The sequence below is a fragment of the Nerophis ophidion genome, linkage group LG20 (assembly GCF_033978795.1).
Source record: "Nerophis ophidion isolate RoL-2023_Sa linkage group LG20, RoL_Noph_v1.0, whole genome shotgun sequence".
Lineage (NCBI taxonomy): Eukaryota > Metazoa > Chordata > Actinopteri > Syngnathiformes > Syngnathidae > Nerophis > Nerophis ophidion.
The window spans coordinates 39,916,905-39,937,905 of record NC_084630.1 but is presented as its reverse complement, the minus strand read 5'-3'; the positions used below and the strand labels follow the sequence as shown (position 1 = coordinate 39,937,905).

The 21,001-nt window shown below is 41.6% G+C and overlaps 2 protein-coding genes across 4 annotated transcripts in view; one reads left to right on the top strand and one right to left on the bottom strand.

Moving 5' to 3' along the window:
* Positions 1-6,805, bottom strand: part of LOC133539127 (rho GTPase-activating protein 10-like) — a 170,556-nt gene extending 163,751 nt beyond the window's left edge. Inside the window, exon 1 of one of the 2 annotated variants that reach the window (XM_061881221.1) lies at positions 6,278-6,805. In XM_061881221.1, the coding sequence (XP_061737205.1) occupies positions 6,278-6,431 (154 nt within the window). In that variant the 5' untranslated portion in view covers positions 6,432-6,805. The remainder of the gene's footprint in view (positions 1-6,277) is intronic. The other variant, XM_061881222.1, reaches the window with a different exon arrangement.
* A 5,271-nt stretch (positions 6,806-12,076) lies between these two features.
* LOC133539124 (protein arginine N-methyltransferase 9-like) overlaps positions 12,077-21,001 on the top strand; it is a 39,722-nt gene continuing 30,797 nt past the window's right edge. The window contains exons 1-4 of one of the 2 annotated variants that reach the window (XM_061881216.1): positions 12,077-12,145; positions 14,779-14,979; positions 15,058-15,206; positions 18,987-19,223. In XM_061881216.1, coding sequence (XP_061737200.1) covers positions 12,140-12,145; positions 14,779-14,979; positions 15,058-15,206; positions 18,987-19,223 — 593 coding nt within the window. In that variant the 5' untranslated portion in view covers positions 12,077-12,139. Of the gene's footprint in view, positions 12,146-12,220; positions 12,526-14,778; positions 14,980-15,057; positions 15,207-18,986; positions 19,224-21,001 lie in introns of those variants that run through there. The other variant, XM_061881217.1, reaches the window with a different exon arrangement.

Sequence of the window (21,001 nt, the reverse complement as noted above, 5' to 3'; positions counted from 1 at the left end):
GAAGCCTACTTTGTCAATTCTTCCTCACTTGTGCACGCCATTGATTTAGTCCGCGCAAATAGTTTTTTTTTTTTTGTTTTAACGCCACAGCAATTCCCTCCTTCTTTCCACGCTGGTATGTTGTCTTTTTGGGACTGGTATTGTGTTAGCAAAATGTAAAAAACTGGTCCAAAGGCGAAAAGGCACACACGCTGAAGAACTGAGAAGTGACTAGTAGTGTGCTGAGCAGCAAGTAACGTGGAGGGCTCAGTCTCCCCCAATTTTAAAGTCCTACTGAAAGCCACTACTAGCGACCACGCAGTCTGATAGTTTATATATCAATGATGAAATATTAACATTGCAACACATGACAATACGGCCGCTTTAGTTTACTAAATTGCAATTTTAAATTTCCCGCGAAGTATCCTGTTGAAAAAGTCGCGGTATGATGACGCGTGCGTTTGATGTTTCGGGATTGTAGCGGACATTATTTTCCAGCCCGATCCAAGCTATAAGTAGTCTGCTTTAATCGCGTAATTCCACAGTATTCTGGACATATGTGTTAGTGCATCTTTTGCAATTTGTTCAATTAATAATGGGAGAAGTCAAAGTAGAAAGATGGAGGTGGGAAGCATTTAGCTTTTAGCCACACAAACACATGGTGATTCCTTGTTTAAAATTCCCGGAGGTGAAGCTTTACTATGGATCAGAGCGGTCAAGCGAACATGGATCCCGACTACAAGTCAACCGGCAGTTTTCGGTGAGAAAATTGTGGTAATAAGTCGGCTCTTACCGGAGATCAGCGGAGCTTCTGTTCTGCTGCAGCTTCGTGACTTCCCTCAGAGACTCTGGCGTCAACACGCCCCTAGCCACGCCCCTATGACTTTAAATGATAAATGGGTTGTACTTGTATAGCGCTTTTCTACCTTCAAGGTTCTCAAAGCGCTTTGAGACTACTTCCACATTTACCCATTCACACACACATTCACACACTGATGGAGGGAGCTGCCATGCAGGGCGACAACCAGCACCCATCAGGAGCAAGGGTGAAGTGTCTTGCTCAGGACACAACGGACGTGACGAGGTTGGTTCTAGGTGGGATTTGAACCAGTGACCCTTGGGTTGCGCACGGCCACTCTCCTACTGCGCCACGCCGTCCCTTTCAGATACTATTTAACTCACTAAGACACTAGCAACACAATAGGCAGATAAGGTATTTCCCAGAATTATCCTACTAAATGTGTCTAAAAACATCTGAATCGCTCCCACTGCAATCGCCTTTTTTTTTTTTTTTTTAGTCCTTCACTCTAAATTTCCTCATCCACGAATCTTTCATCCTCGCTCAAATTAACGGGGAAATTGTCGCTTTCTCGGTCCGAATCGCTCTAGCTGCTGGTGGCCATGATTGTAAACAATGTTCAGATGTGAGGAGCTCCACAACCCGTGACGTCACGCGCACATCGTCTGCTACTTCCGGTACAGGCAAGGCTTTTTTATTAGCGACCAAAAGTTGCAAACTTTATCGTGGATTTCTCTACTAAATCCTTTCAGCAAAAATATGGCAATATGGTGAAATGATGAAGTATGACACATAGAATGGACCTGCTATCCCCGTTTAAATAAGAACATCTCATTTCAGTAGGCCTTTAAGGTCAAGGCAAGCGTTGCCTTAAAGGAGGGCTCATATTTTAATTTAATTGATTGAATTATATTTATATAGCGCTTTTCTCAAGTGACTCAAAGCGCTTTACATAGTGACACCCAATATCTAAGTTACATTTAAACCAGTGTGGGTGGCACTGGGAGCAGGTGGGTAAAGTGTCTTGCCCAAGGACACAACGGCAGTAACTAGGATGACACAAGCGGGAATCGACCCTGCAACCCTCAAGTTGCTGGCACGGCCACTCTACCAACCGAGCTATGCCGCCCCTTAGGGCACTAAGGCTAGTTAGATGGGCACCAAGGCAAACATTATTAACCCTTGTGTAATGTTCATATTGTTGTTACTCAGCCGACGTTTGTGGGTCTGATGGACCCCTTGCATTTTGTGGCTTTTAATGCCTCACAATCAAACACTTTTTTGCTAAAATACTGAACAGATGTTTAGCCATTTTGTGGCATTTAATGCCTCAAAATCAAATACTTTTAGGTTAAAATATCAAACAGATTTTTACACTATCCCAATAAACATCTGTTCAGTATTCTAACATAAAAGTGTTTGATTGTATAAAATAGTCAGGATGTGTCATGAATAGGATTCTGGGTATTTGTTGTGTTGCGTTTATGTTGTGTTACTGTGAGGATGTTCTCCCGAAATGTGTTTGTCGTTCTTAATTGGTGTGGCTTCACAGCGTGGTGCATATTACTAAGTGTGTTAAAATAGTTTATATCAAAACCATTAGGCAGAAGCCACACACAACATGATGCTGGACTGACAAGCAGATCGTAAACTTTGTAGTAGGCGACAAAGCCAATGGCTTCATAGCACGCCCTAATATTTAATATCTGGGTGACTGCCAGCAGCAATTCAAGAGAATAATAGCGTCTCCTATTGACCTCTTCGCTTTATGACACGGGTCTTGAATGGCTCTTTGAATGGCGAAGGATACCGATCCCAGAACCATGTATATCAAATGTCTCCGGATGGTTCAACCGCCACCCGCCCGAATCTAATTAAAATCTATTTTTTCGTCATGTCAACCGCCCGACCCGCGGTTTACCCCCGTGGGCGCCGCGGATGAGACCGCAAACCGCGCATCTCTACAACATGGTCTGCTCTCATTTTCCCGCACATTTGACCCTCTGATGTTCTGTGTACCTACACTCTGTCCTCCTCCTATCTAGGCCTGCTGTGCGTGCGTGTTACACAGAGCATCAGTTTCCGCACTGCTATGAGCCCCGGGTCCAGTGGACCCGGACATCTTATATCAGGCCTGGGCAATTATTTTGACTCGGGGGGCCACATTTAGAGAAAAAGATGTGTCGGGGGGCCGATATATCTATTTTTAGGAACACTAATACAAAACTTCACAATAATGTCTGATTGAATGCTAAAAACATTATGACAGACCGCCTTAAAAAACGTAATGGAATTATACATTTTTCTATGAATGATAAAACACTGAATACTGACAAAATATAAACGTCACACCTCCTTTCGATTGACAGATATTACAATCAAGTGAAATGCAACAAAAATTCGACAAAAAGTGAAATATGAACAAAAGGTACAAAATAAACCCACCTACAATCTGATATATCACTAAGCTTTAGAACTTTGTTGTAAATAGCTCCTTTCGCGTCTGTGGAAACACTTCCCGCCCACACTGCTTGGTGCCTCGTCTGAGCTGCTGTGATGAAGATGACCATAGTAACTAATTAGATGACCACAGTAACTAGTAACTAGTAACTCCTCAGCCTTCCCGGTAAGGTTTATTCAGGTGTACTGGAGAGGAGACTACGCCGGATAGTCGAACCTCGGATTCAGGAGGAACAGTGTGGTTTTCGTCCTGGTCGTAGAACTGTGGACCAGCTCTATACTCTCGGCAGGGTTCTTGAGGGTGCATGGGAGTTTGCCCAACCAGTCTACATGTGCTTTGTGGACTTGGAGAAGGCATTCGACCGTGTCCCTTGGGAAGTCCTGTGGGGAGTGCTCAGAGAGTATGGGGTATCGGACTGTCTTATTATGGCAGTCCGCTCCCTGTATGATCAGTGTCAGAGCTTGGTCCGCATTGCTGGCAGTAAGTCGGACACGTTTCCAGTGAGGGTTGGACTCCGCCAAGGCTGTCCTTTGTCACCGATTCTGTTCATAACTTTCATGGACAGAATTTCCAGGCGCAGTCAAGGCATTGAGGGGTTCCGGTTTGGTGGCCACGGGATTAGGTCTCTGCTTTTTGCAGATGTAGTCCTGATGGCTTCATCTGGCCGGGATCTTCAGCTCTCCCTAGATCGGTTCGCAGCCGAGTGTGAAGCGGCCGGAATGAGAATCAGCACCTCCAAGTCCGAGTCCACGGTTCTCTCCCGAAAAAGGGTGGAGTGCCATCTCCGGGTTGGGGAGGAGACCCTGCCCCAAGTGGAGGAGTTCAAGTACCTAGGAGTCTTGTTCACGAGTGAGGGAAGAGTGGATGGTGAGATCGACAGGCGGATCGGTGCAGCGTCTTCAGTAATGCGGACGTTGTACCGATCCGTTGTGGTGAAGAAGGAGCTGAGCCGGAAGGCAAAGCTTTCAATTTACCGGTCGATCTACGTTCCCATCCTCACCTATGGTCATGAGCTTTGGGTCATGACCGAAAGGATAAGATCACGGGTACAAGCGGCCCAAATGAGTTTCCTCCGCCGTGTGGTGGGTCTCTCCCTTAGAGATAGGGTGAGAAGCTCTGCCATCCGGGAGGAACTCAAAGTAAAGCCGCTGCTCCTCCACATGGAGAGGAGCCAGATGAGGTGGTTCGGGCACCTGGTCAGGATGCCACCCGAACGCCTCCCGAGGGAGGTGTTTAGGGCACGTCCAACCGGTAGGAGGCCACGGGGAAGACCCAGGACACGTTGGGAAGACTATGTCTCCCGGCTGGCCTGGGAACGCCTCGGGATCCCCCGGGAAGAGCTAGACGAAGTGGCTGGGGAGAGGGAAGTCTGGGCTTCCCTGCTTAGGCTGCTGCCCCCGCGACCCGACCTCGGATAAGCGGAAGAAGATGGATGGATGGATGAGTAACTAATTAGATGACCATAGTAATTAATTACATGACCATAGTAACTAATTAGATGGCCATAGTAACTAATTACATGACCATAGTAACTAATTACATGACCATAGTAACTAATTACATGACCATAGTAACTAACTACATGACCATAGTAACTAATTAGATGACCATAGTAACTAATTAGATGACCATAGTAACTAATTAGATGACCATAGTAACTAATTACATGACCATAGTAACTAATTAGATGACCATAGTAACTAATTACATGACCATAGTAATTAATTACATGACCATAGTAACTAATTAGATGACCATAGTAACTAATTACATGACCATAGTAACTAATTACATGACCATAGTAACTAATTAGATGACCATAGTAACTAATTAGATGACCATAGTAATTAATTACATGACCATAGTAACTAATTACATGACCATAGTAACTAATTACATGACCATAGTAACTAATTAGATGACCATAGTAACTAATTAGATGACCATAGTAACTAATTAGATGACCATAGTAACTAATTAGATGACCATAGTAACTAATTAGATGACCATAGTAACTAATTAGATGACCATAGTAACTAATTAGATGACCATAGTAACTGGTAAATCCTCCATAAGCACAGATTCCAACCATTGAAATGCTTAGTATAGTTGAAGACTTATGGTTATTAAAAAAACAAGACTGCACATCATAATGGCAGCTACACTTTCAATCTTAAAGATCTGCAAAAAAATATTTGGGAATTTCCGGCGGGCCAGATTGAAAAGCGAATCACCCAGATTGTTATCGATGCAAAGTTGAAAAGCCAGCATGTGTGATGGTATGGGGGTGTATTAGTGCCCAAGGCATGGGTAACTTACACATCTGTGAAGGCACCATTAATGTTGAAAGGTACATACAGGTTTTGGAGCATCATATGTTGTCATCCAAGCAATGTTATCACGGACGCCCCTGCTTATTTCAGCAAAACAACGCCAAGCCACGTGTTACAACAGCGTGGCTTCGTAGTAAAAGAGTGCGGGTACATTTTACCTGGCCTGCCTGCAGTCCAGACCTGTCTCCCATGGAAAATGTGTGGCGCATTATGAAGCGTAAAATACGACAGCGGAGACCCCGGACTATTGAAGGACTGAAGCTCTACATAAAACAAGAATGGGAAAGAATTCCACTTTCAAAGCTTCAACAATTAGTTTCCTCAGTTCCCAAAAGTTTATTGAGTGTTGTTAAAAGAAAAGGTGATGTAACACAGTGGTGAACATGCCCTTTCCCAACTACTTCGGCACATGTTGAAGCCATTATTAGCTGCAAAAGAATAAATAAAGTTTATGAGTTTGAACATCAAATATGTTGTCTTTGTAGCATATTCAACTGAATATGGCTTGAAAAGGATTTGCAAATCTTTGTATTCTGTTTATATTTACATCGAACACAATTTCCCAACTCATGTGGAAACGGGGTTTGTACATAAAGGACATTGTTATGCATGCACCCTGAGGGGGGAAGACAGTGATGACGTCACTCACGCTTAAAGGACATTGTTATGCATGCACCTAAGAAAGACAGTGATGACGTCACTCACGCTTGGTGGCGTTGATGAGGTTCTTGCCATCTTTGTAGAGCTCCTTGATGAACCTGTTGGTTTTGTCCAGCTCGGCTTCGTGAGCCTTGATCTTCTCCCTGAAGCTGGGGCTGTCCAGGTAGCACTCGCTGAACTCCAGCGGGTGCAGTCCCATCTCGTCCTCTTTTTTGTTGTTGTTGTTTTTGGCGGGAATTTTTTTAAAAAAAAGGTCAAATAAATAAAGGCCGACTAAAATAGCAATGTTGCACCTCAGGAGTCAGATAGCATAGCGAGCTAGATACTAGCGAAGAGTGGGGGGGTTAGCACGCTTGTCAAAATGCGAGGACAGGAGACGCCACATGCGGAGTGTCGGAGAAAAGAAAAAGGGCGTCGGTAGTCGTTTTCCACGCGGCTGTCAGAAAGTCGTGGAGTCCATGTTGTCTGCGAAGGCGCTTTGCAAAGTGACAGACGGACAAACTCCGCTGACATGTGTGTGTGTGCGTGGAGGCCAACTTCTACCAAAGAGTGCGCAGCAACAGCTAAACAGTTATAGGCACTTCACTTCCGCTGACGTGTGTGTGTGTGTGTGTGTGTGTGTGTGTGTGTGTGTGTGTGTGTGTGTGTGTGTGTGTGTGTGGAGGCGAACTTCTACCAAAGAGTGCGCAGCCAAAGCGAAACAGTTATAGGGACTTCACTTCCGCTTTGGCTTTTCGCAGCTTGCTTCACAACGCGCATTTGTATGACGCATTTGCTGCAGCGCCGCGCGGAAACAATCGTTTATAAACTACCGCATTTCCCCCAACTTGTATTTCGCTTGAACACAACCAATGAGCTTTTTAATAGACTTATATTATAACTCAGTGGCGGCGCCGTGCGTTTCCCACCATAGACATCTTATAAGTAGATGCAGCATGGAACGCTACTGTCTACTGGCGCTGACGAGACGCGGGGCGGCCATCTTGGAGTGGTGATCCGCTCCACTCAGTGCAATTGATTGATTGATTGATTGATACTTTTATTAGTAGATTGCACCGTACAGTACATATTACGTACAATTGACCACTAAATGGTAACACCCCAATAAGTTTTTCAACTTTTTTAAGTCGGGGTCCAAGTAAATCAATTTATTTGGCAGGAGCAATGAACTGTCAGCGCATTTCATTCATTTATCCATCCATCCATTTTCTACTGCTTATTCCCTTTCGGGGTCGCGGGGGGCGCCTATCTCAGCTACAATCGGGCGGAAGGCGGGGTACACCCTGGACAAGTCGCCACCTCATCGCAGGGCCAACACAGATAGACAGACAACATTCACACTCACATTCACACATTAGGACCATTTTATTTAAATTCGTTAAATATAGTTTTCCATACAACACAATGAGAATGTCATATTGCTCAATTATTCTACCTTATTTTAATTATTGTGCAGAAATATGGGGAAATACATATCTCAGCAACATAATACCTTTATTTATTTCTTTCACAGAAAAGAGCAATTCAAATCATTTTTAAAGTTGGATATAGCGACCACACAAATCCACTCTTCATTAGGTCAGGATTACTAAAACTAAAAGACATTGCAGAATTGAATACACTATTAATGATGTTCAAAGCGAGAAATAAAGTTCTTCCAAAGGACATACAAAAGTTATTTGTGTTCACATCTGAAGATGAGAACCACAGAAGGCCGTATGACTTTAAACATCCAAGAGCGCCAACAAATTTGAAACAAATGTGCTTGTCTGTTGTTGGCGTGAAAGCGTGGAATTCTCTAAACAAAGACTTAAAAAGCTGTAAGAATATCTTTGTATTTAAAAAGGGTTATCAAAAGAGAAAACTGGAATGATATCAAACTGAGTTTTGATTTAGATTGGACGTGTCATTGTGAAAGTGCTTAAAGGAAAATTAAAAAGTATGTTGGAGTTGGGGTGTTGGTGGAGGGAACAGTTATAAAGTCATCTAAAATAATTTGTGTTAAAAAGGAGGCAGATAAATATAACATTATTCTTCCATCTGCTCCTTTCTGATCATGGAAATGTATAAGAAACAAAAAATACTATGAAAGAGTCAATTGTACGTGGTTTGTATGAATGCATTTTCATGTAAGGAATAAAATAAATGATGATGATTCATCTTACCTCACTGAATACCACTGATTTTCACCCGCTTTTTTTTGTCATACGTGTAGCTATGATAAAGGACCCATGTTTTGGCATGTTTTATTATTCATAAATTGATTGATTGATTGATTGATTGATTGATTGATTGATTGATTGATTGATTGATTGTCTGATTGAGACTTGTATCAGTAGATTGCACAGTACAGTACATATTCCGTACAATTGACCACTAAATGGTCAATTGCCTGTACCGGAAGTAGCAGACGATGTGCGCGTGACGTCACGGGTTGTGGAGCTCCTCACATCTGAACATTGTTTACAATCATGGCCACCAGCAGCTAGAGCGATTCGGACCGAGAAAGCGACAATTTCCCCATTAATTTGAGCGAGGATGAAAGATTTGTGGATGAGGAAAGTGCGAGTGAAGGACAAGAAGAAAAAAATAAATAAATAAAATAAAATAATAAAACAAGGTGACTCTGTAAAAAATCTGGGTATTATCTTCGACCCAACTCATATTCCGTACAATTGACCACTAAATGGTAACACCCCAATACGTTTTTCAACTTGTTGAAGTCGGGGTCAGTAATAGTAATATAATATTCTTATATGCTATAATCCAGGGGTGTCCAAAGTGCGGCTCGGGGGGGCCATTTGCGGCCCGCAGCTAATCGTTTACCGGCCCGCCACACATTCTGCAAAAATTGCAAAATTGATAGTATTGCAAAAATTAAAAAAAATACATTTAAAAAAGTAGAATGAGGTGAAATCTAATGAGAAAAAAGTGGCAATGTTGACAAAAAGCTGCCATGCAGGCATTTTTTTCCCCCTTTTGTCTTTATTTTCTTTTTTTTCCAACTGCTCAAAAAAAATTAAACTAAAAAAGGACAAAAAAAAATCTATGTTATAATGAATTATTACTTAAAAATGATCACTTTAAAAAAGTATTGCATATGTTGTGTGGTTGCCATATAACAGGGGTCGGGAACCTTTTTGGCTGAGAGAGCCATGGAAGCTAAATATTTTAAAATATCTTTCCGTGAGAGCCATATATTTTTTTTAACACTGAATACAACTAAATGTGTGCATTTTTATGTAAAACCAACATTAGAGTATAACACGTCTGTTATTTTTTTTTAATAACATTTTTATTCTGAAGCTAACTGATAATGAATAAAATAGTTCTTACCATTCTTGACTTCTTGAACAGGTGCGATAGAAAACGGATGGAAGGATAAAAATGCATGAGAATTTTTTTTATATTTTGAACGTTATTTTAAGATTGATTACCAGTGGAATGATTCATTACTTATTGTGTTAAGCAATGTCAGCTAAAATTAATATGAGAGCCAGATTCAGTCATCAAAAGAGCCACATCTGGCTTTAGAGCCATAGGTTCTCTACCCCTGCCATATAAAAACATCAAAGTTTCGACAAAAGAGCATAAAACAAACAAAATAATCGTTCAAAATTAAAATCGACAGATACTGTATATCGGAAGTTGATCTTAAATTGAAGTGTTAAAAGTTAAAAAAAATAATAATAAAAATGCAGGCGCCAGCGCCCCCCGCCACCTCAAAAGGGAATAAGCGGTAGAAAAATGGATGGATGGATGGCATCACTTTGAGTGGGGAACCTTTCGGATCTCAAACATATTTAGTAGGATTTTATTTAACTTTTCACTGTGATTACTCAAAAATATTCCATCCATCCATCCATTTTTTACAGCTTATTCCCTTTTGGGGTCGCGGGGGGCGCTGGCGCCTATCTCAGCTACAATCGGGCGGAAGGCAGGGTACACCCTGGACAAGTCGCCACCTCATCGCAGCTCAAAAATATTAAATAATTAAAATCAATGGTGTCCTGCATTATTGATCTTTGGGGGCTTTAATTGCTAAATAAAGGAACTCTCCTGAAGGAATCAATAAAGTACTATTTTTCTATCTAAATACTGCATATTTCAGTTTTACTATAAAAAAACAAAGTTGTCTTTGACAGAAAAGACATAAAACCTTATTTGTTTTACTTTATATCAACCTCAAGTTGATATAGAGATTTACTGTAAGCATTAAATAAAAAAAAAAACAATATTTTGACTTATTTTTAACATTTTAGTGACTGAGACCCTCTATACTCCCCAGGAGCTGTAAGAATGAAAAAAAAAATCCATATATTTTGTTATGGTTTGAAAATGAAAATATCAAAATGGCCCCGCATGTTTAAATTATATTTCCGTGTGTGGTCCTCTGTGGAAAAAGTTTGGACACCCCTGTTATAAAGATACAAAACATGGAGCGTTACTGCCTACTGGCGCTGACGAAACGCTGGGCGGCCATCTTGGAGTGGTGATCCGCTCCACTCAGTGCATTTAATTTGTCAGGAGCTATAAACTCTCTGCGCATTTAATTCATCTTACCTCACTAAATACCACTGATTTTCACTCGCTTTTTTGTCATACGTGTAGCTATGATAAAGGACAAATTTTTTGGCGTGTTTTATTATTCATAGATTGACTGATTGATTGAAACTTTTATTAGTAAACTAAAAACAACGCTGGAACATTCAATTAAGTGGTTTTTTTCATCATTTATTCTCTACAAAAAACCTTCCGTAAAAGGAAAAAAAATGCATGACGGAATGACGGACAGAAATACCCATTTTCTTATATATATATATATATATAGATTTATTTATTAAAGGTAAATTGAGCAAATTGCTATTTCTGGCAATTTATTTAAGTGTGTATCAAACTGGTAGCTCTTCGCATTAATCAGTACCCAAGAAGTAACTCTTGGTTTCAAAAAGGTTGGTGACCCCTGGTATATGCCGTGAGCTCTTATTTTGAAGGAAAAAGGAAGAAAATTATGTCACGTTGGAGTGGAGCGGAGTTTTCGAAAACAGACGAAATAAAGTGGTCCTCGTGTAAAACTAGAGCCTCCGTGTTTGTTATTATATGGTGTGATACAGTATAGGCGACTTATATAAACCCTCGGTTACACTACTAATAAAAGATTTAACTAATCAATCGGCGTGAAGGCGAATTTATAACAAAGAGTGTGCAGTATTAGCAAAACAGTTTCAGGGCGTACACTTCCGCGTTGGCTTTTCACGGCTTGCTTAACAACGCGCATTAGTATGTATTAGATTATGATACCCAAAAATACACACTTCATCGAACACTATTGTGTTATTTTCTCAAACCACATCACATTTCAACACTTCTTCAAATATTTAAGCTTGGCGATTAGCAAAACCGGTTTGACGTGAACCGCCTTGCCCTGTTGACACTCTTTGGCTGTCTAAATCCGTTTGCCCTTTTTAAACCGTCCATCCATCCATCCATCCATTTTCTACCGCTTATTCCCTTTCGGGGTCGCGGGGGGCGCTGGCGCCTACCTCAGCTACAATCGGGCGGAAGGCAGGGTACACCCTGGACAAGTCGCCACCTCATCGCAGGGCCAACACAGATAGACAGACAACATTCACACTCACATTCACACACTAGGGCCAATTTAGTGTTGCCAATCAACCTATCCCCAGGTGCATGTCTTTAGAAGTGGGAGGAAGCCGGAGTACCCGGAGGGAACCCACGCATTCACGGGGAGAACATGCAAACTCCACACAGAAAGATCCCGAGCCTGGATTTGAACCCAGGACTGCAGGAACTTCGTATTGTGAGGCAGACGCACTAACCCCTCTGCCACCGTGAAGCCCCCTTTTTAAACCGGTCGACCTAAAACCACGATATGGCGCCGTGACTATGCAGGTATTGCGATGTTTATTTTTTGTCAAATGAATTATGTAATAAATTACCAAGCCACACTCGTCGTTTCAACCGTTTTGTTTTTTCCGAATTGTAGACGAGGAACGTTCGTTCGACATGTTTCTACCCGAGCTCATTTTGTGGTAGGACCCAATTAGCAAACATGCTACTGACTCCGTCTTGCAGGTTGTTTTTCTGCATCTAATTTATTTACGTGTAAATTAATGTAATCGTTCTTTTAATTGCGCTTACGACAAGATGCCCTCCTGCTGAAGAACATACCCGAGCCGCTTCTTCAAGGACCTAACTGTTGTAATGTGTGCGCTGTTGGAAGCGTCACTAAAGCGATATTAAAACAACAAATTACGTCACCGTTGCCCACAGTAAGTCAGCGTCCGCAGTGACGTCATTGAGTATTTTAATTTGGCAAATAACTTTTTTTGTGATTGGTTGCTGCTCCACTTGACGTCCCTCTTAACCGTTGTGCTCATTTGCACAAACTGCAGAGAGTACCTGGCGTCTACTGGGCGGGGGTTTGGGGGAGCCGAGAGTGCAGAATCTTCTACTTAAAGGCCTACTGAGATGAGATTTTCTTATTTAAACGGGGATAGCAAGTCCATTCTATGTGTCATACTTGATCATTTTGCAATATTGCCATATTTTTGCTGAAAGGATTTAGTAGAGAACATCGACGATAAAGTTTGGTCGCTAGTAAAAAAAGCCTTGCCTGTACCGGAAGTAGCAGACGATGTGCGCGTGACGTCACGGGTTGTGGAGCTCCTCACATCTGAACATTGTTTACAATCATGGCCACCAGCAGCAAGAGCGATTCGGACCGAGCAAGCGACGATTTCCCCATTCATTTGAGCGAGGATGAAAGATTTGTGGATGAGGAAAGTGCGAGTGAAGGACAAGAAGAAAAAAATTAATAAATAAAATAAAAAAGACGAGGGCAGTGGGAGCGGCGATTCAGATGTTGTAACTCTTGCTACTAATAATTATTATAATTTGTTTTATTTCTCTAAAAACAGACTAAGTTAAGTTCATAAAAGGGAATTCAAATCAATTGCATAAAAGTTCATCAGAAGGCTTTGTTTTAGTTACTATGGTTAAAAATGTAATTTCATGCCTTTTTCAGAAGTTTGTGGGCGTGGTATTAGTTTGAAGTGTCTGGTTTGGTCTATCGACGGATGTAAGGAAGCAACTTCCAGGTATGAGTAAACATTTTTTCGATGCAATGAGAAGGGAGAAAGAGAGCGACTGATTGTAACTAAGACTAAAAAGTGTCACAAGGTCTTTAAGTGTTTAGACACAATTACTAGGATAATTCTGGAAAATCCCTTATCTGCTTATTGTGTTACTAGTGTTTTAGTGAGATTATAAAGTCATACCTGAAAGTCGGGGGAGGAACGACACAAGCTCCACTCATGTTTACGGTAAGAGCTGACTTATTAGCACAATTTTTTCACCGAAACCTGCCGGTTGACATGTTTTAAAGAAACATGTTCGCTTGACCGCTCTGTTCCATATTAAAGCTTCACAACAAACAAAGAAACACCGGCGGTGTTTGTGTTGCTAAAGCTGGCTGCAATCCACCGCTTTCGACCAACAGCTTTCTTCTTTGACGTCTCCATTATTAATTGAACAAATTGCAAAAGATTCAGCAACACAGAAGTCCAGAATACTGTGTAATTATGTGATAAAAACAGACTACTTTTAGCCGTGATCGGTGCTGGGAGAACATGTCCGCTACCGCCGGTGACGTCACGCGCACGCGTCATCATACACGTCATCATTCCGCGGCATTTTCGAAAGGATACCTCGCGGAAAATTTAAAATTGCAATTCAGTAAACTAAACCAGCCGTATTGGCATGTGTTGCAATGTTAATATTTCATCATTGATATATAAACTATCAGACTGCGTGGTCGCTAGTAGTGGCTTTCAGTAGGCCTTTAACATTGCAAGACATGCAAATACGGCCGGTTTAGTTTACTAAATTGCAGTTTTAAATTTCGCGCGGAAGTATCCTGCTAAAACGTCGCGGTATGATGACGCGTGCGCATGACGTCACGCATTGTAGAGGACTTCTTGTTACAGCACCGTTCACAGCTATGAGTCGTCTGTTTTTATCGTATAATTCCACAGTATTGTGGACATCTGTGTTGCTGAATATTTTGCAATTTGTTCAATGAATAATGGAGACGTCAAAGAAGAAAGCTGTAGGTGGGAAGCGGTGTATTGCGGCCGCCTTTAGCAACACAATCACAGCTGTTTTTTCTTTGTTTACATTCCTGAAAGATGACGGTGAAGCTTTACTATGGAACAGAGCGTTCAAGCGAACACGGTTCCCTACCACATGTCAACCGGTAGGTTTCGGTGAGAAAATGGTGGTAATAAGTCGGCTCCTACCGTAGACATGAGCGGAGAGCTTGCGTCGTTCCTCCTGCACCTGTCAAAGAGGCAGCTGCGGACTCTCTTGCCTCCTCCCACTGGCCGCCCACGACTGTCGGATGCTTCCACCGTGGAGGAGGGAAAAAAAATAAATTAAAAAAATCCCTGTTTAAATATGAAAAACTCATTTCAGTAGGCCTTTAAAATCCATGCTTTTGTTGTGAAACCTCGACATGTCTGCAGGGGATGCCGAATGCCAGCGCCAGGCCAAAGCACGGCAGGAGGAACCGGAGACGCCGCAGAGAGGACCCGGCCAGGAACGAGCTGGTGTCCAGTTCGCTTGAGAGCGCCCAGCAGTGCCTCTTCAGTCAGGATTATGGAACTGCATTTGTGCACTACCTCCTCGTCCTCAACCTGGCCCCCGAGTTCAGGGACTTTGCCAAGGTACTGTCCGGTAAAGACGCCAACTCTCAAGTTTAGAAGAGTCAGCGTTATTTTTGTGTGCCTCGTTTTTTGTGGCAGGAGTCCTTCCGGTTCACTCTCTTCAAATGGGCGGATGAGCTGGACTCTGTGGGCCGCATTCAGGACCTCTTCAACTGCTACGAGCAAGCACTGGAGCTCTTCCCCGCCGACGAGGTCATTCTGAACAGCATGGGCGAACACCTGTTCAGGTATGCTTTTATTAATTAAAACCTCTAAAGGCTTAGTGGCCACATGCGTGGACAGCACCTTTTAGTTCTTATTTCCAAAATTGTGTACACTACTGAATTGGGGTCTTATGGCCACTTATGTGGACACTTATAGTGCCATCTGGTGGTGTCAGAAGAGTATAACATACAATGGAATTTGGTAAAAAAAAAGTGTAAAAATAAGAATTAGCGTGTCACATGAAGTACACGTTTGTGTACTTATGGATTAAGTACATCATATCAAAAGATGATTTTAAGTTTTGTTCTAATGAGGGTCGAATAAGCCCAAATAGCAAAGAGAAATAAAAAAAAAAAAGCATGTAAACAAACAGCTTGGGCCTTAGGATGTTAATTAATGGTCAGATTTGAACCATCTCAATTGCCGTACAAGCGTAAAAGGAAGATAAGCCCAGTCAACAATACCAAAACAATGAGAAACAAAAAATGCTAGGTTGATGACAATTTTGACTGATTACTGTATTTTTCGGACTATAAGGCATACACCTAAAATCCTTTCATTTTCTCCAAACTCGACAGTGTGGCTTATAACCCGGTGCACGTAATATACAAAATTATTTTGGTTGCGCTTACCAACCCTAAAGCTATTTTATTTGATACACAGTGAAATTATAAGTGTGACCAGTAGATGGCAGTCACACATATGAGATATGTGTAGACTGCAATATGACTCAAGTAAAAAAAAAAAAAATGTTATATGTTCCATTGGAAATATAGAATATTAAACACGGTTCTCATATACCTATCAAAATGTTTTAATACGACTTTGGTAAGCTATGAAGCCACACCACTTGATGGATTGTACTGTGCTTTAACATAGTAGTATTATTATGGTGTTTGTATAAGGTAAGACTTTATCTGGTGTTTTTGTTTCGCAATATTATGCAAAAGCATCTTTTTTTACCTTCTGGTACTTGCTGATCAACCTTGAAGTTATTTTATTTGGTACACGGTGAAATGATAAGTCTGACCAGCGGATGGCAGTCACACATAAGAGATACGTGTAGACTGCAATATGACTCAAGTAAACAACACCAAATTGTATATGTTCCATTGAAAATATAGAAAATTAATTGCGGTTCTCATAAGCCTATCTACATGTTTTAGTAGGACTTTGGTAAGCTATGAAGCCACACCGCTTGATGGATTGTACTGTGCTTCAACATAAGGGTATTATTATGCTGTGTGTATAAAGTAAGACATATTATCTGGCGTTTTGTTTCGCAATATTATGCAAAATATACTTTTCTTACCTTCTGGTGCCTGCTGATCTATATTTGGGATCTGCATAAGTCCTGAAAAATGGCACGCGTCCGCCTTTGTAGTCCGTGTAGACACCGTAGACCAGGGATCACCAACGCGGTGCCCAGATGAGTCGCCCGCTGGCCTGTTCTAAAAATAGCTCAAATATATCAGCACTTACCAGTGAGCTTCCTCTATTTTTTAAATTGTATTTATTTACTAGCAAGCTGGTCTCCCTTTGCTCGACATTTTTAATTCTAAGAGAGACAAAACTCAAATACAATTTTAAAATCCAAGAAAATATTTTAAAGATTTGGTCTTCACTTGTTTGAATGAATTAGTTCATTTTTTTTTTTACTTTGCTTCTTATAACTTTCAGAAAGAACATTTTTGAGAAAAAATACAACCTTAAAAATTATTTTAGGATTTTTAAACACATATACCTTTTTACCTTTTAAATTTCTTCCTCTTCTTTCCTGATAATTTAAATCAATGTTCAAGTAAATATTTTGTTTTATTGTAAAGAATAATAAATACATTTTAATTAAATTCTTCATTTTAGCTTCTGTTTTTTCGACAAAGAATATTTGTGAAATATTTCTTCAAACTTATTATGATTAAAATAAAAAATAAATATTCTGGAAAATCTACAACATCTGTAGAATCAAATTTAAATCTTATTTCAAAGTCTTTTGAATTTCTTTTAAAAATTTTGTTCTGGAAAATCTAGAAGAAATAATGATTTGTCTTTGTTAGAAATATAGCTTGGTCCAATTTGTTATATATCCTAACAAAGTGCAGATTGGATTTTAACTTATTTAAAACATGTCATCAAATGTGTAAAATTAATTTTAATCCGGAAAAATTACTAATGATGTTCCATAAATTATTTTTAAAACATTTTTCAAAAAGATTCAAATTAGCTAGTTTTTCTCTTTTGTTTTTCGGTAGAATTTTGAATTTTAAAGAGTCGAAATTGAAGATAAACTATGTTTCTAAATAGGATTTTCATTTTTTGTGTGTTTTCTCCTCTTTTAAACTGTTCAATTAAGTGTTTTTTTCATCATTTATTCTCTACAAATAACCTTCCGTAAAAGGAAAAAAAATGTACGACGGAGTGACAGACAGAAATACCCATTTTTTAATATATATATATATATATATATATATATATATATATATATATATATATATATATATATATATATCACTGGATCGGTTCGTAGCCGAGTGTGAAGCGACCGGAATGAAAATCAGCACCTCCAAGTCCGAGTCCATGGTTCTCGCCCGGAAAAGGGTGGAGTGCCATCTCCGGGTTGGGGAGGAGACCCTGCCCCAAGTGGAGGAGTTCAAGTACCTAGGAGTCTTGTTCACGAGTGAGGGAAGAGTGGATGGTGAGATCGACAGGCGGATCGGTGCGGCGTCTTCAGTAATGCGGACGTTGTATCGATCCGTTGTGGTGAAGAAGGAGCTGAGCCGGAAGGCAAAGCTCTCAATTTACCGGTCGATCTACGTTCCCATCCTCACCTATGGTCATGAGCTTTGGGTCATGACCGAAAGGATAAGATCACGGGTACAAGCGGCCGAAATGAGTTTCCTCCGCCGTGTGGCGGGGCTCACCCTTAGAGATAGGGTGAGAAGCTCTGCCATCCCCGAGAAGCTCAACGTAAAGCCGCTGCTCCTCCACATCGAGAGGAGCCAGATGAAGTAGTTCGGGCATCTGGTCAGGATGCCACCCGAACGCCTCCCTAGGGAGGTGTTTAGGGCACGTCCAGCTGGTAGGAGGCCACGGGGAAGACCCAGGACACGTTGGGAAGACTATGTCTCCCGGCTGGCCTGGGAAGGCCTCGGGATCCCCCGGGAAGAGCTAGACGAAGTGGCTGGAGATAGGGAAGTCTGGGCTTCCCTGCTTAGGCTGCTGCCCCCGCGACCCGACCTCGGTTAAGCGGAAGATGATGGATGGATGGATGGATGGATATATATATATATATATATATATATATATATATAGATGTATTTATTAAAGGTAAATTGAGCAAATTGGTTATTTCTGGCAATTTATTTAAGTGTGTATCAAACTGGTAGCCCTTGGCATTAATCAGTACCCAAGAAGTAGCTCTTGCTTTCAAAAAGGTTGCTGACCCCTGCTGTAGACGATAACCTTCTTCTTTTTCTCTATCTTCTTGTTATGTGACATTCATCCTTCTGCTGTTGCCATTTCTAATATTAAGTAGTGTAAAGTTGTTATTAGAGTATATCTATGCAACATTTTGCCCAAAAAAACACCATTACATGTTATGTAGACCACAAGAAAGTCTTTTACATTTAGAAAAAAAAAAGCATAATATCTTCTTGTCCTAAAAAGAGTGCAGTTCCCCTTTAACTCCCTGAGGACTTTTTCCATCCTTTAGCTACCAGGTGTCTGTCAAATGAAATAATGAAGTACAGCAGGTAATTAAACATCCTAAATGTGTATGTTTTTAAATTCCCTGCACCAAGCAGAATGGGTTTTCGAGACGAAGCGGCGGGCCACTTCTACAAAGCCCTCAAACTGAAGCCCGACTACCCGGAGGCGAGGGAGAACTTCTACCGGGTGGCAAACTGGCTGGTGGAGCGCTGGCACTTCCTCATGCTCAACGACCACGGGAGGAACCTCAAGTACCAGCAGGCCATCCAGAAGGCGGTCCGCGGCGGCTGCAGCACCGTGCTGGACATCGGTACTGGCACCGGGATCCTGGGGTGAGAGAGAGATGGAGACTTTTTCTTACCATCTTGTCGTTGAACAGGGCTTCACGGTGGCAGAGGGGTTAGTGCGTCTGCCTCACAATACCAAGTTCCTGCAGTCCTGGGTTCAAATCCAGGCTCAGGATCTTTCTGTGTGGAGTTTGCATGTTCTCCCCGTGAATGCGTGGGTTCCCTCCGGGTACTCCGGCTTCCTCCCACCTCCAAAGACATGCACCTGGGGATAGGCCCCTCCCACCTCCAAAGACATGCACCTGGGGATAGGTTGATTGGCAACACTAAATTGGCCCTAGTGTGTGAATGTTGTCTGTCTATCTGTGTTGGCCCTGCGATGAGGTGGCGACTTGTCCAGGGTGTACACCGCCTTCCGCCCGATTGTAGCTGAGATAGGCGCCAGTGCCCCCCGCGACCCCTAAAAGAGAATAAGCGGTAGAAAATGGATGGATGGATGTCGTTGAACAAATGTCGTGTGTTAAGGTGGGAACCTTCGGGCACCGAGCAATTTCATCCGATTGTGTTTCCTGGGCTGATAATTTGATTTAGAATCGATTCTTGATTCAACTTTATGAACATCCATTTTCTACCGCTTGTTCCTTTTGGGGTTGCGGGGGGTCGCTGGAGCCTCTCTCAGCTGCATTCGAGTGGAAGGCAGGGTACTCCCTGGACAAGTCGCCAGCTCATTGCAGACTTGATTAACAATTAAAGCCAATTCTCAAAATGTATTATTATTAGGGATGCACCGAAATGAAAATTTGTGGCCGAAGGCGAAGCCGAATAAAATTTAAACGCTTGGCCGAATACCGAATAATGAATGCAGTTTTTCAAATTTTTTTTTATATTGCACAAATAGCCTACAAAAATATTTTGAAGTTTTTCAAATAAAGTCAATCAATCAATCATTGTTTATTTATATAGCCCCAAATCACAAATGTCTCAAAGGACTGCACAAATCATTACGACTACGACATCCTCGGAAGAACCCACAAAAGGGCAAGGAAAACGCACACCCAGTGGGCAGGGAGAATTCACATCCAGTGGGACGCCAGTGACAATGCTGACTATGAGAAACCTTGGAGAGGACCTCAGATGTGGGCAACCCCCCCCCTCTAGGGGACCGAAAGCAATGGATGTCGAGCGGGTCTAACATGATACTGTGAAAGTTCAATCCATAGTGGCTCCAAGACAGCAGTGAGAGTCCCATCCACAGGAAACCATCTCAAGCGGATCAGCAGCGTAGAGATGTCCCCAACCGATACAGGCGACCGGTCCATCCTGGGTCCCGACTTTTTCTTACCATCTTGTCGTTGAACAGGGCTTCACGGTGGCAGAGGGGTTAGTGCGTCTGCCTTGTATGTACATACATACAAGTAATTTTTTATTGAATATTGACATCTTTTAAATATTCCAGTAGCCTTTGCTTTTCAAAAAAAGCACAAAGTTTTTCATTTATATTAGGCCTTCAAACAAAACATGCATTCCAAAAAAAAAATAAAGTGCATTAAAGTGGATAAACCCACAACAAATGAATTATTGTCCTTTTGGCAAAAGTCTGCTTAGCCACAGTAGATATGCTAATAATGTAAACAGAAGGTGTAGATTCCTAAAGTAGCCTTAAGCTTGACGCTCCTCTACTATCACATTCACTCCGCTTGCTGCGGCAACAACAAAACAAAACTCCAGACGTTCTTCTTCGTTTGTATGGTTTACTTGTGATCTTAATAATTCAAAACATAAAACAGTCACAATGTGGGAACAAATGAATGACAAAATAAAGA